The 21,295-nt window shown below is 38.4% G+C and overlaps 1 protein-coding gene across 5 annotated transcripts in view; it reads right to left on the bottom strand.

Annotated features, from left to right (window-relative positions):
- Positions 1-21,295, bottom strand: part of PLCB1 (phospholipase C beta 1) — a 751,601-nt gene that overhangs the window by 174,772 nt on the left and 555,534 nt on the right. For all 5 annotated transcript variants that reach the window (XM_034947108.2, XM_003821362.4, XM_034947109.2 and 2 more), the window contains exons 11-12: positions 11,452-11,609; positions 1,569-1,651 (exon numbers count right to left, since the gene is read on the bottom strand). In XM_034947108.2, the coding sequence (XP_034802999.1) occupies positions 1,569-1,651; positions 11,452-11,609 (241 nt within the window). The remainder of the gene's footprint in view (positions 1-1,568; positions 1,652-11,451; positions 11,610-21,295) is intronic.

Here is a 21,295-nt window from a genome sequence, read left to right as displayed (position 1 = left end):
TGGTACTGTTGTTGCAATAGTGAGTTCTCATGAGATCTGGTTGTTTAAAAGTGTGTGACACCTCCCCACTCTCTCTTAGTTCTCCTCCTGCCATGTAAGACACCTGCTCCCACTCTGTCTTCCCATGAGTAAAAGCTCTCTGAGGCCTCCCCAGGAGCAGATGCCACCATGCTTCCTGTACAGCCTGTGGAACTGTGAGCCAATTAAACCTCTTTTCTTCATAAATTACCCAGTCTGTTACCCAGGCATTTCTTTATAGCAGTACAAGAATGGACTCATACGTATTGTTACAGGCCAATTATAAATGAATTGACAGAGATGAGAAGTTGTCTAACAGAGTCAATTGCAAAGCAGAACCTAGTTGCAAAGCAAACTAGGTATTAAATACAGCCTCTAGAGATGCCCCTTTGAGTAAGAACAGAAATAGCATGGAACAGAATAAATTCCTTTCTCTTCCTTTGACCCTCAGAAGCGTTGGAGAAACTATGTGCCAAAGGATTACATCATTCGTTGGATGATTGTTGCATAATGAAGCAGAACCACAAGCCGGTAAATATAATATGGATTTCTGGTGGGCAAACTGAAAAAATACAGATAATTATAAAATTGTCACATTTAACTACTTAGAAATTCTTCAAGTTGAAATTTGCTCATGACCAGTCTGCATCTTTAAGATCTAGTGAACTCTTTAAGAATTAGAGAATTGAAGCACATGTTACAAATTACTTGGACAAAGAGGCTCAGTGACCTGGGAAAGACTCCCAATAGGAAGGAGGGTAAAAAGAAACTTGTAATCCAAATTAGGACAGGTGCTGCTGGCTTTTAGTTGAAAAATCTGGCTTAGGTTCCTGAAATGAAAGAGAGGCTTTCATTCAATATGGATAAGAATCTTTCATTCCAAAGCTCTTTAAAGTAACTACATGATAAACTAATATACATCTATTAGATATAAATGTGTCTCTCTTTGGTAATGTGTGATAAAATGAATATAAAACAGTGAAGTCAAAATAACCTTTTCTTTGTGTAGCTCAGCAATACATGCAGGCTATTTTGAAATTGGCAAATACAAATATTAACAAACAGGGGAAAGCCAGTGAAAAGGGGGAATATGGAGGTTTGCTGAACTGAGTTCTGTGTAAGTGCAAATTGGTAAAATGGAATTCACAGCTCTCCCCCCACCTGCCACAAAGTGATGAAGTGGACTCAAATTGTGTGCAATAGAAGGAGCTAATGAAGGAGGGTTATAAAAGTGGCCCACAGCACCCCAAATCTATAACAGAGACATGTATTGTGTAGAAAAACGTGTTCCACTGCATTGCAAAAAGAAGAGTTTTTAATTTAAAAACCATACTGTGGTATGAAAATAGATCCTACAAGTCCAACGGATAATTTTAATGTTGATTATTTTAAGTGAATTCCATCACCTACAAATGAAAACATGCCAGTTAATATACAACATGATTGAAGAACACCATTAATCATGTCAAATAATCTTAAATCTGATAAACAATTACTCAGTATGCCCCATTCGGGAAAAAGACTCATTCCTGAATGTGTTGAATACTTACGAATCCACATGGTTCTCAAACGAAAGGAGAATTGGAAAAGGTGAAGTCTTAAATGCACACTCCGCAATTGCTTCTATCACTTCCTAAAAATGAGAACACATGTATATTCAGTATGCCAGAATTTTTCATCTGTATATTCTTGAAAGGTATTAAATCTATTAATATAGTTGTCTTTTCCATTCAGAGAATTGTATCGAATGGCCTGAAATGGCTAGAAGGGATTTTGAGGGCTGCTGGATGGTGCTAATTCTGACTCTTGATTCTGGAAAGTTATAAGAAGATTGGATTTTGGTGGAGGGGAGACAGAAATGCAAAGGAGAGGATTCTCCTGTTTGCTAATTGTATCTATTTTTTAATAATCAAAGAAATCTAATCATATTATAAACATTTGGGACAGTAAGAGAAGGCAAAAATTTTCACCCACAAATCCACTTTCTGAACCAAACCATTGTTAGCATTTCATTATATTCACTTCTAGTCTGTCTCTCATGTATTTATGTAGCTTAGTTTTAATTACAGTATATACTCAACTTGTATTTTTAAAAAGCTTTGTTATTGCGATGTGACTTTTTTGAGATATAATCTGCCCATTGAAAGTGTACAGTTCAATGGTTTTTAGTATATTCAGAGAGTCATGCGAGCACCATCCCAATATAAGTTAGAACATTTTTATCGCCTCAAAAAGAAACCATGTACCCACTAGCAGTCACTCCTCATTCCTGCACCCCACCCCACACACCTAGTCCCAGGCAATCATTCATCACTTTATGTCCTCATAGATTTGCCTATTCTAATTATTTCATATAAATGTAACCATACAATATATGGTTGTTTGTGCCGACCACCTTTCACTTAGCATGGTTTCAAAGTTCATCCATGTTGTAACATGTATCAGTACTTCAATTTTCAATCTGCATTTTTTAAAATGTATATGTCACAAGTTTCAATATATGTACAAAATTCTAGAAAGTAAAGGTATTAAAATTGATTTAACCATTCCCCAACTGTTGGACAGCTACATTTTCAGAGCTGTCATTCAAATAACTCTACAGAGAACATCTTCATTTTTTCCCTAATATCTTGATTGATTTTCTGGGAATGAATTCTCAGAAGGGGAATTCTTGATTTAAGAATATGAATACTCTTACAGTCCCTCATGTATTTCAAATTACTTTTCACTTTAGATTGCCCAGAGTAATGCATGCAGGACCAGATTTCAATGCATATTCACCAGTTTTGGGCATTATTCTTAAAAATGTTTTTCTTATTTAACTGGTAGTAAAGTGCAGTCTCATTTATTGTTTAATTATATCACTTTCAGTAGTAGTGAGGTTGCATATTCCCATACACTTGTTTTTAGTTACATTTATTTTTTTCATATTCTCCTTTTAAATAGGGATTTCCACTCCTATTCTTTATGCCTGAGCCTTTTCTGCTATCGTCTCTACCTTCCCCATTCAATATATGCGTTCTTTATATCCACTCCTGAAAACTATTTCCCTGGCCCCAGAGTATAAGTAAGGCTTTCTAATTCTGTACTACATTTGCATATATCCTCTAAGAAAGATTTGCCTGCATGGAGCGAGAAGAATCACTTTTACTGTTTCTTAGAAATGAACTCACAGATTATCTTTCATACATAATCAGTTTAACTTTTATGATAGTTGAGTCTGTCAAAAAAAGCAAGCACTATAAAAGGCAAGCAACATCCAGATTTTAAATACTATATTTGATTTATTTGAGTATAGGCTTTGGATTCAAACAGACTTTTGAATCCTTGCCTCTGAGATTTACAAGCTGTGTGACCTTGGGAAAATCACTTAATGCCTCTGTGTATTGGTTTGCTAATCTATAAAGTGCAATAAATCTCACTTCACAGATCTGTTGGGAAGATGCAGCAAGAGAAGGCAAAGGACTCAGCTCATGATGGTTATATATTCTTGATTCAACTAAGGTGCAGAGATATTAACTGACTTACCTTAAGTCATAGAGAAGAGAATCCAAGATTAAACCTCAGGAAGATTTGTCTGACTCTAGAGCTTATTAATACCCAACCATTGTAGTAACTTCCATGCAGCTAATAATCTTAGCCAGCTAAGAGCAAAGCCCTCAAAAGAACTGAGAATAGAGGTCATCAAGGATGTGGATGCTAAGTGTGAAAAAAAGAGCTGGATTTTGTTTATTTCATAAATTTGGCACTAGTGTATCAGGTAAAGGATAAACACAGTAGAGCCATTCTCGCCTCCTCTCCTTCTCTCACACCTTTCAATTCATCAGCAATCTTGTCCAAAATAGGTCCCGAATACAGTCAAGTGTCAGCACCTCTACTGCTATCATCCTGATACAAAAACCACTGCAGTGACTGCTGTGGTAGATTTTATCACCATTCCCACGTATTTGCTTCCCCCTTCCTTTGGGAGGATTCTGTCTACACACTCTGTTGACCATAGGCTTGGCCGTGGTTTTATTTTGGCCAAGGGCCTGTGTGTGAAAATGACATGTGCTGCTGCTGAGTAGAGTCTTGGAGACCCACCATGTTGTTGTCCAGCCATTTCTCTTTCTCTACTCCCATGAGTCCAGTGATATCATAGATGTGGGTTGTTCTTTCAACATGAATTCCAAACAATAGCAATCAGAGCAACAGCTGACATCTAACCTGAGTGAGAAGTAAACCGTTGTGGTTGTAAATCACTGTGATCCTAGGGTTTCTTCTTATTGCAGCAAAACCTAGGAGAAGCTGACTGACAGAGTCTTTTTACTGCTTTCCTGGCTTCTAGTACTTGCCGCTGTATTCCACACCATAGCCAGAGTCATTGCTCCTAAACATGAGTAGACAGTTTCGCTCCTTTCTATAAACTTTCCAATGACCTCCCATTTCACATGGAATGAAATCCAAATTCATTATCATAATCTACACAGCCTAATTTGATCTGGCACCTGCCATTTCTTTAAATTCATCTCCTTTTCCTCTCCCTCTCTGTCATCTGGATACAGTCCATTGATCTTGTTGCTTTTCCTTGAATACATCAAGCATGCTTTCATCTCACCATCTTTGCACTTTGTTCCTTCAGTCAAAAATACTCACATTAAAGCATGATTTACTGCATTGATTTGGGAGTAAGTACAGCACCTGTGTCTAAACATCACCTTACCAAAGGCCTGCCTCTACCATCCAGACAGCATAATTCAGCTCTCTCTTTTCCTTGCCCACTGATTTAGATTGCTTTAAAGGGCATGTTTCTATGCACCATATCTTTGTGTTTATTTTGATCTATCTTTCCTCACTAGACAGTGTAAACTTCTTGAGGTAAGAACTTGTTTTCTTCACTGTTCTGCTAAGGCACATTCTAGATGCTCAGGAAATACTTTCAAATGAATGAATGAACTCCTAATATATGACAGAAGAGAAACAGAATTTATCTAGTTGTGTTCCCATTTATTCTTCTATTGACTAGCTCAGAGGTCAGCACACATTTTTTCATAAAGGACCAGGTAGTATTTTAGGCTTTGCTGGCCATATATTTTCTATTTCTATGGCAACTGTTCAACTCTGCCTTTGTAGCTCGTGATGATTAATTTTATGTGTCAACTTGACTGGGTCATGGGGTGCCCAGATATTTGGTTAAACATTCTTCTGGGTGTCTCTGTGAGGGGTTTCTGGATGAGATTAACATTTGAATTGGTAGACCGAGTTAAGCAGCCTGCCCTCCCTAATGTGGATGGGCCTCATTCAAGGCACTGGAAGCCTGAATAGGAAAAAAAAAAAAAAAAAAAAGAGTAAAGGAGAATTTGCTGTTTCTGCCTGACTGCTTTTGAGCTGGGACATTGGTCTTCTCCTACCTTGAGACTTGGACTTGGACTGCAGCTTACACCATTAGCTCTCCTTATTCTTAGGCCTTTGGATTGGGACTGATATTGTACCATTAGGTCAGCTGGGTCTCCAGCTTGCCACCTGCAGATCTTGGGATTTCTCAGCCTCCATAACCACATAAGCCAGTTCCTTTTAATAACTCTGTCTCTCTAGAGATAGAGACAGTCCAGACTAATGCATAGCCCCAAAGCAGCCACAGATAATATGTAAACAATTGGATGTGGCTGTGTCCCAATAAAGCTTAATTCACAAAAGCAGATGACAGGATAAATGTGGCCTGCAGAAGATAGTTTGTTGACCCTTGGACTAGTCTGATCATTGGCTTAAGCAAAGCTTAAAACTTGACTGTAACCAAAGATAAATGTAATTTTGTATTACAGAAGATTGAATGTTGATTCATACTTAATAGCCAGATTAACTTTTTAACAACTTCATGGCTGAAATTTCCAATAAACATTAAAAAAGTCCTTCAAATACACATGTAAATAAAAGTGTAATTAGTCTTTGCTAACTTTTCTTTTCTTTTTTTTTTTTTGAAACGAAGTCTTGCTCTGTTGCCCAGGCTGGAGTGCTGTAGCATGATCTTGGCTCACTGTAACCTCTGCCTCCTTGGTTTGGGCGATTCTTGTGCCTCAGCTCCCAGGCAGCTGGGACTACAGGCATGTACCACCACACCCAGCCAATTTTTTGTATTTTTAGTAGAGATGGGGTTTTGCCATGTTGACCAGGCTGGTTTAGAACTTCTGACCTCAAGTTATCTGCCTGCTTCAGCCTCCCAAAGTGCTGGGATTATAGGCATGAGCCACTGCGCCTGGCCATCTTTGCTAACTTTTCTGATGATGGCTGTCTTCATTGTCTGTTTGAGAACTTCTCCAGCTGCCTTTAATAATGAAAGTGGATTGTAGGCTCACCTCATTGGTATTTCGGCCAAGGAGAGTCAAATCTGAAGGTGGGTAAGACCCCTCCTCCCCTCCTCTAATTTAGGAAGTGGGTATTTAGCTCCAGGTCAAATCTCTCTCGTATCTTTCTTTGGCTGATAAAATGTGAGTGTTTCTCTGGGCCTCTTAGACTTGTAGGGAGTCCATGCCCCCCATCTTCCTGGCTCCCTGGATTTCATTCTCTCTTCCCACAGTGGGGATGCTAGTGTGGTCTGAACTACAGCTGGGCACTGGGGTTCCTAGATCTTCCTGTGTTGTTTCCCCTGCTTTTCCATTTGTCCTGCCTCTGACATTGTGTACTTCTGATCTTGTGTGCTTGGCTTAGGACTCATGTTTGCAGTAGAGCATCCAAGCTCATCTGCTGTTCCCTTCTCTGCTCCTACTGGGCCCCTAACCAAGGCCTGGGCTGTGTTTAGTTTACTATAATTTGGGCTTCTGGTACCTTCCTGGAGGTGAAGTGGATGCCATGGGTTGAGCGTAGAGGATGCCCACACCTTCTACCATGTTAGCCTTACAGATGACTTAATTCAGCCCCCCACCTTCACTCTGGCTTAATAAGTCCATGCCTATGTAATACACAACCATTATATTTACAGAAAGAAAGCTAACATTTGGCTTTTATGAATTTCAATGATAACATCCAAAGCTAACATTTATAGAGTAGGCACTGCATGCCATGCATAGTTTAAGCAATATTTGTGTATTAAGTAGGGTTATTGAATGCTTACTTACAACCACCCTAGGAGGTAAGCACTATTATCATCTCCAGTTTGCTGATAACAAAGGAGACTTGCACTGGGAAGGAAGCTTCTCCAAGGTCTTGCAGTGACTAAGTGGAAGAGCTTGTACTGGACCCCTGGCAGTCATCTCCAGAGTAGCATCCTTACCTTCTGTGTTCACCTTTCTCTCTTTCTCACCCATCCTTCTCCCTCCTCTCTCTGTCCACCTCTCCCCATCTCTACCATAACTTTAGCTAGCAGCTTAGGAAAACTTTTCCAATTATTAAAGCAAAAAAATTACTAAATTTCATCTAATAATTTTAGTTGGGAGCAACTGAAAACTTCAGAAGTTCCACTGGAGAACTTTCATGCTTTTGTGCCTTTGAAATATTTTGTATGGTGTGCGTGATCAGTTAGGATGAGAAAACCAGTTATAGCTTTTAAGTTACATTCTTTCATACTTGCTATAATTGGTGGACATTGGATGTGAAAGTACGGTAATGCTCCATTGCTCTTTATCAAGCCAAAATTGTTTTTCAGAGACTTGTAACACTAGATTCAATAATCTATAAGCCATATGGTTCAATTACTAAACTCCAGTGAGACAAACTGGCCTTGAAATCCTTTATCCTCGACAGACAACAGTAGGGTGTATTTGGATATCCATTTTATATGTGCATTTAGGTAGCAGTAAAACTGCATCCTAAATTATTGTTTTTCTCAGGGAATGAATGACACTTTATTTTCAGAAATGCTGGATTTAACCTACTCTAATTTAATATGTTTTCCTCATATATTTTATTACATTATCCAGTTTTCCATCTTATATAATTGCTGGTTAAAAGGAAGCTGCCTAAAGGGAGAAAAACCACCCTGGGAAGGAGGTGGGTAGGTGGTGTCAAGCGTAAGGAGAAAGGATATTGGGTGGGAGAAGAGAGAATGAAAACTAAGTGGTGAATTGCTATGTCATGGCTACCAGGAAGGCTAAGGTGATGAGGCATTGAAACAGATATATGGGATAAATAATAAAGCCAGACTACAAAACAAAAAGCCCTTCATAAAGAAGCTGAATGTCTCCTTTCCCAGAACGTAACTTTTTATTTTGACCCATACAGTAAACAGGGAGCAAATGCCAATAGGATCTCTTGCTTTTGGGATCTATCACACAGAAGCTTTCCAGGTCACACATACTGAAAGCAGATACACTGGGTGACATAAAAATGAACTCTGCAATCAGTTTATTTTGCTGCTGCACTATGCAGTGTAGCTATAGAATATAGTCTAATTATACTGTGAATATCTGGCCCAAATGTTCAGGGCAGCTAAAACTGGCAAATGTTGGGGGAATGTTTTCCCTGCCTCTACCAACATATTATGTGTAGGATGGAGAAAGACAAATTCACTTATCTGATGAGCAGAGGCAAGAAAGACTGAAAATGGAGGTTATGCTGTATTTGATCTACTTGCTCTGGGAAGGGAAAATTCATTCAAAAACATTTATTGAGCATCTACTATATGTCAGGTTCTGCTCAAAGAAGAGAACTTGGGACAGATCAGGGAACAGAACAAAGAGCCCTGTCTTTGTGGAGCTTATGCGTTAGTAGAAGGGACAATAAACAAGGAACATAGGAATTAAGCAAATTAGGCAGATTGTTGGAAGGTGATATGATAAGTGCCTTAGGAAAATACATTACTAAAAAGTGGGGGTGTCAGGGGTTACGTCAGTAGTGTGGGGATTGAGAGTGGTGGCTGGTGACAGTATTAAATAGATGGGTCCCAGGAGGCCTCACTGAGAAGGTGACATTTGAGGAAGACTTCAAGGAGACAAGGGAAGAACCAGGCAGATACCTATGAGAATACCATTCCAGGCAGAGGGAAGAGCCTGTGCAAAGGCTGTGAGGTGGGACCAGCCTGGCACAGCCAATGAACAGCAAGGTCAGTACTGTTGGAGCCCAGTGGGTGAGGGGGAAAGCAGTAAGAAACAAGGTAATGGGATTGCAGATTATGTAGGGCCTTGTGCCCTGTTTCTCTTCTTACTCTTTCTTATTACAAAGTCACTTTACATGCTGGGTTCAGGGAAAGCAGACTGCATGCTGATAATCATGCAAGCAGTGTTGGGACTAGGATGAGGCAAGAGAGGCGACTATGTGCAAAATTTAAAGAGACACTCACTCTCTAGGGCCAGCTCTGTGCTTACACAGCCCTGAGAGCAAAGACGTCCTTAAATTTTACTTGCTAGGAGACTTACTTGTCTTTCCTAGTCTCAGTCCTGATGCAAAGCATCCTTGCTACTGTATATCAGTCTGCAAAATAGGTTGGCATTTCCACTCCCCACATCCATCCTCACCCACTATCACCTACCCACATCTCAGCCAGAATTGTCTATCCTGCATGTGCATTAGCAGGAGGAATAGCTGGAAAAACCAACTGGGATGATGAATTCACTCCTGTCTTTAGCCATCCTGGTCACCTCCCCACTCCCAACTCCAGCAGGCAGAGAGAGAAAGCAGCATTCTGGGTTAGATTTTAGTCTTTAAGCCTCTCACCCACTGGCAAGTGTATGGACATGGTTGAGAAGCCATGCTTCCAGAGCCCAGAAAGAGATGTTCAATCAGCCCGTGACTCTGGGATTACAGACGTAATTGAAGAACCACTTCTATGATCGAGTGCACAAGGAGAGTCACTCCAGGTTGACTCAATGGCAGGCAGAGGCCAAGAAGCAAATGCTCCACATAAAATAAATATGCCTTAGGATGTGCTTGGTGTTTATTCTCCCACAAGGAACCCAGAGAACTTGGAGGATTTTAAATTATTAAGAAAATAACAATTGCTTCTCAAAATGTCTCTGGAGGGTAGACAGGGCAGTGGCCTGGGGAGTGGGGCAGGTCTTCCTGGCGGATGGACAGTGTGCGGTGCCACCAGCTCTCAGCTCCATCAGGGCGTGCTGTCTGCCATTCCAGGAGCATCATCATCCATCAACAGACAGATGAGCCCAAGCTGCACTGGCTCCACATGGGGGTAACCTGTCTCCACTTTTTCTTAAAGAGCCCAACTGTTAGACTGCATCTTAGGTAGTTGACAAAGGACCATAGCAAGGTCTGAGAGGGAAGAAGTGGGACTATGGAAATGAATTAAACATTGATTTTCCACTTAAGAAAATGCAAGGGTCATAATCATGCTCAATTTCAGGAACAGACACAGCTTTTAAAGATTTTGATCAGAATTAATGTCAACCCCGTATTAAACTTTGTTGTAAAATTTAAGTGAAGGGTGCTATTTCTCACTAACAAGAATGGCTGATGCATCTTTATCAGTAACAGCTTTAGTCCTGCTTCCTAGATAGGATTTACTAAGATACCCTCTCATAGGATTGTTTGTGCCTCCTGACAGCACCCAATCCATTGCAAAACCCTTCTCCTTTGAACCGTCCCCCAAATCACCTACTATAAGCCCACGTCCTGTAAGTCCTCTCTAATAAACTTTTACTGAGACACCCCAGCTCCCTACAACATGTGTTCTCCTTTGTTGTATGAGCAAACAAACCCAACTTGACCATAGGTATGTTCCTAGGGGTCTTTGACTGATAGACATCAACATTCCAAAAGCTAGCATCACAGAATGGAATCTTATATAATAATTAACAGTAATAATTAATACTATCATCATGATAAAGAAAGCCAACAAATCTAGAGTTATCTGAAACAATATTAATGAACCTTCTAAACAATGTGGAGTGAAAAAAGCAAGTCATAAAATAATGTATACTATAGTGTGAATCAATTTACAAGTGAAAAAAATTGGTGAAGCTACATCATTTAGGGCTGCATATAAATTTGTACTTTGTGCTCTAAAGAAGCGCAAAGTAGGGACCACTGTAATAGTCAGGATGGTAGTCACCTCCGAGGGTAAACAGGACATTCTGATGGGAATGGATACATGGAAGTGTTTCAGGTACTCCCCAAGTTTCTATTTCTCGATTTAGATGGTAGTTACATGGATGCATACTTTATAGCCATTAGTTAAAGCACAGAAATAAGTTGTCTGTATTCTTTATGGATATTTCACAAAAATAAAATGCAAGAAATTAGGAGTAAGAGTGCTAAAGAGGACAAGACAAATACCTTGATATTTCCTTTCACGAGACAGTTTCCTTAGAATTTGGTTAGCATGAATTAATTCACCTGATGCCAATTATTCATGAATAAACAGCCAAATTTTAGCCTCTGAAATTGCAAAGATGATTAACAGCCTTTGGACTTAATTGTGACCACTGGGACTTTCTACCTTAGGAGGCTTTAACCAAAAGGAATCAGGTGTCTCCAGCTGCCTCTCTTAGTAACATTCATATACTCTACCTTGAAAGATATTTCAGTTGTCATGGTGAAGCCATGGGTAATGACAGGTTCCTCTTCTGCAGTCCGTCCCTTCCAGCAGTCCAGCTCCACACAGCGACAACCAGACAGGAGCACTTGGCGATACATCTCAACAGAGGAGTTTCCAGCCAGTTGGCCAGCTATAAAACACCAACAAAACAAAGCCCAGATTCCCATGAAGCAAGGAAGACCGTGGTGCTTTCTTAGAAAGGCTCCTCAATAACGGGAAAACAAAGAGTCTAAAAGCTGGAGCAGTTATTCTTTGCCTTTCTTCTGCCTCAACATACCAGAAGGTAATGGCTCAATTTCAAATAGAATCTGTAGTAGTGCTTTGGGAAAAGATAGGGCATTGTAACAATAACAACGATGCATGTTTATTAACTATTTACCATGTGCCAATTACAGGTTTTTGGACTGTATATATACTAAACATTTAATCTTCACAAAAAATCTCTGTGGCATAACTATTTAATAAAAAAATACCCATTTCACATAATAAAATGGCACAGAGTTCAGTTGCCCAAGTTTCCAATGCTAGGAAGTAGAAGATCCAGGATTATAGCATCAAAACTCACTCTTTTAATTCTGACTGCCTCCTGATGAGAATTTATTGTTGGGAGACTGTTCTATTATATAAGTCAGCTGCCTCTGACATGTTTGCCAAAGGCACAAATGCTGAGAAAAGCTAAACATTGTTTTTAAAAGTGCTCTTTAAAAAAAAATAAATTTAAGGCCGGGCGCGGTGGCTCACGCCTGTAATCTCAGCATTTTGGGAGGCTGAGGTGGGCGGATCAAGAGGTCAGGAGATCGAGACCATCCTGGCTAACATGGCGAAAACCCATCTCTACTAAAAACACAAAAAATTAGCCAGGTGTGGTGGCGGGCGCCTGTAGTCCCAGCTTCTCAGGAGGCTGAGGCAGGAGAATGGTGTGAACCTGGGAGGCGGAGCTTGCAGTGAGCCGAGATGGTGCACTCCAGCCTGGGCAACAGAGTGAGACTCTGTCTCAAAAATAAACAAATAAATAAATAAATTTAAATTAAACAAAGGATTGCAAAACTTATTCTCTAATAATTACAAAATGTTGTTGAAAGAAACTAAAGAAGACCCAAATAAATGGAAATACATCTCATGTTCATGGAGCAGAAGACTTGGTATTGCTAAGATGACACTACTCCCCACCATTGGCCTAAAGATTCAATTCTTATCAAAATCTCACCAGGCTTTTTTGGAAAAAATTGGCAAGCTGATCCAAAGTTCATATAGAAATGTAAGGAACCTGAAACAGCCAAAAGCAATCTTGAAAAATAAGAACAAAGATGGAGGAATCACACTTCTCAAAACTTACAACAAAGCTACAGTAATTAAGACCATGTGGTACTGGCATAAAGACAGACATATAGATTAATGGAAATAGAATTGAGATTTCCAAAATAAACCCTCAATTTTTGGTCAACTGACTTTCAACAATTGCCAAGACAATTCAGTGCAGAAAGAACCATCTTTTCAATAGTGTTGGGACAACTGGATAGCCACATAAAAATAAAAAAAGAACTTGGATCCTTACCTCATACCACAGAGAACTAAACTCAAATTGGAACACGTGTACAAATATAAGAGCTAAAACTACAAAACCTTTAGGAGAAAACACAGCAGTAAATTTTTGTGACCTTGATTAGGCAATGGTTTTGTAGATACAACACCAAAAACACAAGCAACAGAAGAAAAAGATTAACTTTACCAGAATGGGACTTCTGTGAATAGAACTAACATACCCTAATAAAGTGATGAGAATTGTTATAATGAAGGCACCTGAAAGGTCTGAGGGCCTTGATTATAATACACAGGGCATGGAAGCCAAAAGCTCCTATTTTACTTAAGTCAGTGGAAGTCACTAATTTCAGGATAAACTATTTTTGAAAGAGTAATAATAAATAGCTCTTGCAACAGGCCCATTAGCAACACACAAACTGAAGTCTTTGGTTTTCCCTATTAAATATTTTCTTTGATTTATATTCTATAAGCCCCAATCATTTTTTTAAAAGTTTTTCTTTGAAATGGGATCTCACTCTGTCACCGAGGCTAGAGTGCAGTGGTGTGATCATAGCTCACTGAAGCTTCAACCCCCTAGGCTCAAGTCATCCTCCTTCCTAAGCCTCCTAAGTAACTGGGACCACAGATGTGCACGAGCATGCTCAACTAATTTTTGTATTTTGTTTAGAGACAGAGTCTCCCTATGTTGCCCAGGTTGGTTTCAAACTCCTGGGCTCAACCGATCCTCCTGCCTCTGCCTCAGGAAGTGCTGAGATTACAGGTATAAACCACCACATTTGGCCGACCATCATTTTTTTAAATAGCCAGTTAAAAGATGGCATATTGATGCAAACTGTTAAAATGACTTTGACATGGACAAGATGTGCCCCGTGGAGACACACAGGACAAAGAAAATGGGATTAAGCCTACCAGCTTAATTTTATTTTTATATGCATGTCATAATACTCAACCACCAGCATAACAAAAGGATGACATTTTTGAGTTCTATGGAGCCCTGGTAAATGCACTGAAAGGCTGATTAAGTGGGTCTGCATAATAACTTTTCTCTACTGGAAAAATGGGATGTTTTCAACACAAAGATGCATTTGGAAAAGCAGAAATGCTGACAAAATGATCTAGAAACTTCCTGATGCTGGATAATCAAATTGCCATTCCTAATTGCCTTTTCAAAGTTCATTGTCACGGCAAAGATTTACAAAGGTCTTTTCTGCATTAGGGACAAGGGGACAGTGGGAGTAAAGGGGAAAAGACAAACATTTATATGTTATTTCTAAACTTAAAGAGGAGCTACTATAGCTAAAGGAAGTGAATAATTCAAATATTATCAGGTTATTTAATTTAAAATGCTTGCTCCTGCAGAAAATTGCACCGGTATTAAAGAATAGAGCAGATTTTTGTGTGTACTGTTTAGAGAATTGTTTAAGCACATCACTGACTATATCAACACAATTACATATTGTACAATTTCTGAATCAATTTCATTAATACTAGTTGAATGTTACTAACTTTAGTAACGATAGTGTGAAGAATTTAATCAGATTTAACAGTGTATCAAAGTAGATAAATACCTAACAGACACTAGAGCATTCTGTAATAAGAGGTTCAAAGTTTTAAGAAACATTTCCTTAGATTTTCTTGTGAATATTTTTAATCAAAGAACAATGAGAAGGAATTTGATGTATTTTCTGAATGTTGATCAGTTAATGTTTTGAAAACCATGGTAAGGCACGAGGTTGGGTTTGTGAGATGCAAAGGAATGTGGGGAAAAAAACTGAAGAATAAAAAAGAGAAAGAGTTTATTGTCCACCTAAGACCAACAGAATCCCTCCAAGGTAAACTCATTGTTCATTCTTAAAATGAATACTTTTTATTAGAAATGGAACCCTCCCAAAGAAAGCATACTTTGAGAAAACCCACATTTATCCATAATTATCCTATTCCTTGGAATGCATATTAGGTTCCCTGTATGTTTTACTTCATTTATGGAAATATTTTTCAAACACATGTATTCATATTCTCTGTTACTCTCTTTTCTGCCTTAAGCCTCAAAGCTGATTTATTTTTGTTCCCTAAAATTCTTAACTCATTATTACATCTCATCTACCCATTATATTTCCATTTGAATATATTGAATAAATATAGCTTCTGGGGCTAGCGGATCGCTGAAGGTTGAGATTAGTGATAGGTCATGAGTCATTCAACCCTTGGTATTTCTGAAACTAGTATTTGACATCATCTCTCCCTGGCTCTGAACACCCTCTGGAATACATTCCAAGCCCATGATTGAACTTGGGAGCTGAAGCTCCTTCTCAGAGTGATTCATAATACTGCCCCAAGTCACAGCTCTGCAACTTCTCATTTGACTGCATTCATTTTGGGTGGTTGGTTACATTCCCTTGAGCTTTGTCTCAGATTACCCAAGGCATCCAGGGATAGAAAAAACCAGAAGATCGAAAATAGCAATCCCTCCATTAACACAAACTTCTGAAGAATTTCTCATCTTGCAGTTGCTGATGATTAATTGCCTGTTTTCATATTTATCATTAATGTCTTCCCTTCAACCTCCAGGGTAAGAAGGTTCCAGAATGTGATATATTTGTTAATTCAGTGGCCTTCTTCAATAGTCATTGTCCCCTTCAACAGATGGAGATGAGGACTACATTTCCTTGCTTTCAATGCTATGACAGCCATTCAGGGCATATAATCTCATGGCTACACTTGAGGAAACTGTCCAAAATGCAGAGAATGTATTATTTGTCTTGACCCTCTCTAGATGCATCTGTTTGATCTGATTTCTCAATTACGTGGTATCTGCCTGCTGCCCCAGTGAAACCATGGTGCTCTCTTGAACACAGAGCAGTTGCCATGAGATGGCTTAGGAGACAAAGTGTCTATGTAAGAGCCTAAAGTCATTTCCACTCTTAAGAAAATGACTTCAAGTATATACTTTACTGATTATAGGAGCTTCACCATTATGTGTTTGTACATATTCCCCAAAACATTTTCTGTGGGAGGCAAAATACTGGTTACTGGGGATATGAAAGTGATATGAGACATATTCCTTTACCCTTACCATCCAGGTAGAGAGGCAAACATAAATTTCTTCCCATTCTTACACTTCTGGTTGCCCTTTCTGTCTCTTCTTTCTCTTTTTCCTTGCCAGTAAAATATTTTATCTAGGTTCTGATATGCTTCAGGGTCTTCTCTGCAGCCTTGGGGTAAATCTTGATTCTTCTCAGTCAGTCATGGTAGTTCTATGGCCCATGTTAGCAATTACTGTGGGCATTGCTGTGTGGTGTGACTCTGAGCTATATATAACATGGCATAAAGAATGCCTACCAGATTGAGGGGACGGAGGTGGGGGGCTGTCAGGGAACCTCTAGGAACATTTTCTTCACTCTTAGAAGGGTCGCAAGAACTTTCACCATGTCCTTTGTGGATCTTGGTTCATAGGGAGGTAATGCTTAGGGTACACAGTCATCTTGAAACCATAAGGAGACCAAAAAGACAGAAACCACCTGGGTCTTCCATGATATTAATGAATTCCTGATTTAACCAATCCTCAACCACTCTGCTCTTGGGTGCCTTGCTGTGTGAGGTAATACACTGCTTAAATCTTTAAGCCATTAAATAAGAGCATCCTATTACTTTCAGCCACAAGAACCCTGGCTGTTTTAATTTATCTCCATTTTACAAACAAACCAAGGCTCAAATGAGTTAAGTATGTCATTTACTTAAAGGCCATTTTAAACTGGGCCCTGTTTATTTCCTAAGCTCATCTTCTTTTCATTCTACCACCTGACTTTTTAGGTCTGTGTGTGCTCTAAAGCAAAAACAAATGATAAAACGTTGCATATGCTAAGGGCTAAATGAGTGGGAGAGATGGGAAAGAGAGGAGGGGTGCTCAAAGTCTGGGTTTGTAGCAGATGACTGGCAAGGGTACAGCTAGGTCTTAAATCATTTTTAGAACTTTTCTTCAGCCAAGAACTTATACATGAGGAGAGGAGTTGAATAATTATCAGAAACATTCAGTCAGATAATTTAATTCATCAGATTATTGGGGATAGCAAAACCCTCAAATCTAATGGTTTCTTTCTTATCTGAATGAAGATATTAGCTGTCCGGAGATAGATTGCTTTGCCTTTCCAGTGTTTCTGAAGCCATTATCTCCCAAATAGTTGGGAGTATGGGAAGGTTTATGAAGAGGTGCACAAGTATAGGTTGTATTTACTGCATAGTGTTTCTTCCTAGGAAGATTTCTTTTTCTTGAGTCATAAGGGCGGATTCCTCAAGGAAAAGCAATAATTTAAAACATAATCAGTACTGAGGGTACTGCCAAAATCAACCCAAATCCAAAAAGTGACCATGATAATTAAAAACCACTCATTCGGTGCATCTGTTTCTCTCAATGATACAATTTATTTTTACTTCTGGGCATCTTGATATTCAACAAAGGGGCAATAATGAGCAGAGAAATAGACATAATAATAATGCATTGCTAAACTGATTGGTTTCATTCTGTATATTTAATTTTTACAGTCCCTTTGGATGCTCAAAGAAAATATCCTGAATATTGAAATTCTTCCTATTTGGATTTAGATAGCATTTTTCAGGAATATTAGTCCTTAAATGCTCCAAGAAAATAAGTTGGGTGGTGACAAGGAGGATGAAGAGTTAATGACTGTGAGACTCTGATCCTTTTATTTTATATTCAAAACACATTACGGTAGGTGCTAACCTTCCTTTGCACCTAGCATTTCTTAAACTCATTTAAATAGGAAAACTTTCTTTTTTCCACCACTCTTTATATGAAATAATGTTTCTATAAATACAGTTTTTACTTGTTCTGAAAATTGCTGTAAAGTATAAAAACTAAATTATTTTCTAGATATTGATTTAAAAATTTAATAGGATTCAATTGGATTAGGCATTGGTTATATTTTTATTTTATAACATTCTTAATTGATTTGGGGTAGCTTGAGTGTTTATATCATAGAAATTTGAGTTTATCCAAAGGCTTCTGAGAAACAGGACTTCTACATTAGTTTCATCTGTAATTAAAACAATGATTCTACCAATAATATGTGAAGTAAAACCAAATTTTGACCCATGAGTCAAAACAGCATTTCAGGCAAAACTTCAAGAGCCTGTATTTATATTTTTATATAGTTTTTTTTCTAATTATATGGAATTCTCCTTATTTCCTTGCAGGAAAATAAATGGCTGGTACTGGGGCAAGGTAATACTGTGAGGATGTAGATTTGACTGCCTTTGCAAAAATCATGACAGTGAGAGAAATCTGACATAGCTGACTCCATCTTGCTTCTAACCTCACAAACTAACTGTCCTTGCTCATTCCTGAGTACAGGCCAAGATAACTATGGGAGGAAATTAGTATACAGTTTGATTTTAAAACAAAGATGATAACAGTCCCTTTCCAAAACTAATCCCCTCCTTTCCTGGGGACCAAAACAACTTTTGTAAGACTAACAAATTAACCACAAGGTTGGAATTATGGTTTAGGACTGAAGTCACAAGATTCGTAACCTCCTTAATTGCTCCTATATATAACATCACTATTATAAAACCTAAGACTGGTGTTTAAGGTATTTTTCAGGCCTTGAATTCTCATGGACCAACTACTGCCACCCATCCTGTGACCCATGCCAAGAAACAGACTTAACTTCTCCCAGGGACTGTCTCAGTCCAAGAAGACAGCTTTGACTCCCATGTCGTTTCTTTCCTGACCCACCAATCAGCATTCCCCATTCCCTAACCACTTCCCAACCCCCTCCTGCCTAACTATCCTTGAAAAATCCTAGCTTCTGAATTATCAGAGAGACTGATTTGAGAAATATGTCCCATCCTTCTGCTCCGCTGCCTTGCAATAAGTAAACTTTCTCTGCTGTAACACCTGCTGTTCTCAGTGTATTGGCTTTTTCTAGGCAGCAGGCAAGAAGAACCCAGTTGGGTGGTTACAGATTTATCTAATGCAAACCTTGGTATAATAATACAGAGCTCAGAAAAGGGAGCAAGATAAAAAAAACAACAGCAAAAACAAAACCCCTTAGATGAGAATACAATTTAACATAGTTAATATAGTTTTAAAAACTGAGTATTTGAAAATATGTGGATTCTAACAGTACTAGAAATTAAATAATTGAAGAGATAATTGACCAGAAACGAGGTATATGAATCAGATGGTGTTGATACAAAACCATTGTACAGAAATTTGGAGACAGCTATTAGAGTTCTTTCTTCATAAAAAAGGCAAAGCCTTTTCTTTCCTAATAGCTGAAAGTATCACATCATCTTTTTAGTCTGATTAGCTGTTAATATGCCAACACCCTCAAATTTAAACTAACCTGACACAATGGAGCCAAATTTTTTACCACATCTGTGTTTACCAAGTTATACATAGGAAGGGCATATGAATGACTTTAGAAGAAATTAATTTAGAAGAAATTAATTTGATTGTAAATTTTTAGTGAAATGTAATTTAAAAACTGCATACACAAATTTGAACTACATTTTGTAGTTTTATTATTTGTATTAATATTGAAAATTTTCTTAATACTATTATAAGGCTTTCAGTAAAGCAAATGAGTTAGTATGTATAATCTGTTAGGTATCAAGATTACTAAAGAGAGCACAGCTCAGCAAAATTGGCATACAAGGGACATACCTTAATGAATTAAAAGCCACCTATGACAAACCCACAGCCAACTTAATACTGAATGGGGAAAAGCTGAAAGCATTCTTCCTGAGAACGGGAACAAAACAAGGATGCCCACTGTCACCACCCTTCTTCATCATAGTACTGGAAGTCTTGGCCAGAGCAATCAGACAAGAGAAAGAAATAAAGGGCATCCAAATCAGTGAAGAGGAAGTCAAACTGTCCCTGACTGCTGACGATATGATTGTTTACCTTGAAAATCCTAAGGACTCCTCTAGAAAGCTCCTAGAACAGATAAAAGAATTCAGCAAAGTTTTCAGATACAAGATTAATATATGCAAATCAGTAGCTCTTTTATATACCAACAGTGACCAAGCAGATAATCAAATCAAGAACTCAACCCTTTTACAATAGCTGCAAAAAAAAAAAAAAACTTAGGAATATACCTAAAAAAGGAGTCAAAAAGCTTCTACAAGGAAAACTACAAAACACTGCTGAAATAAATCATAGATGACACAAACAAATGAAAACACATCCCATGCTCATGGATGGGTAGAATCAATATTGTGAGAATGGCCATACTGCCAAAAGCAATCTACAAATTCAATGCAATCTCCATCAAAATACCACCATCATTCTTCACAGAGTTATAAAAAACAATTCTAAAATTCATATGGAACCAAAAAAGAGCCCACATAGCCAAAGCAAGACTAAGCAAAAAGAACAAATCTGGAGGCATCACACTACCTGATTTCAAACTATACTCTAAGGCCACAGTCACCAAAACAGTGTGGTACTGGTATAAAAATAGGCACATAGAACAATGGGACAGAATAGAGAACCCAGAAATAAACCCAAATACTTACAGCCAACTGATCTTTGACAAAGCAAACAAAAACATAAAGTGGGGGAAAAACACCCTTTTCAACAAAGTGTGCTGAGGTAATTGGCTAGCCACATGTAGGAAAATGAAACTGGATCCTCATCTCTCCCCTTATACAAAAATCAACTCAAGATGGATTAAGGACCTAAATCTAAGACCTGAAACTATAAAAATTCTAGAAGATAACATTAGAAAAACCCTTCTAGACATTGGCTTAGGCAAGGATTTCATGACCAAAAATTGCTTTTGGGTAAAAGCAATTGCATAAAAACAAAGATACGTAGCTGGGACCTAATTAAACTAAAGAGCTTTTGCACGGCAAAAGGAACAGTCAGCAGAGTAAACAGACAACCCACAGAGTGGGAGAAAATATTCACAATCTATGCATCTGACAAATGACTAATATCCAGAATCTACAATGAACTCAAACAAATCAGCAAGGAGAAAACAATCAATTCCATCAAAAAGTGGGCTAAGGACATGAATAGACAATTCTCAAAAGAAGATGCACAAATGACCAACACGCATATGAAAAAATGCTCAACATCACTAATGATCAGGGAAATGCAAATCAAAACCACAATGCGATACCACCTTACTCTTGCAACAATGGCCATAATCCAAGAATCAAAAAACAGTAGATGTTGGCATGGATGCAGCGATCAGGGAACACTTCTACACTGCTGGTGGGAATGTAAACTAGTACAGCCACTAT

Source organism: Pan paniscus, chromosome 21 (genome assembly GCF_029289425.2).
Source record: "Pan paniscus chromosome 21, NHGRI_mPanPan1-v2.0_pri, whole genome shotgun sequence".
NCBI lineage: Eukaryota > Metazoa > Chordata > Mammalia > Primates > Hominidae > Pan > Pan paniscus.
This window is presented reverse-complemented; position numbering and strand designations above follow the sequence as displayed.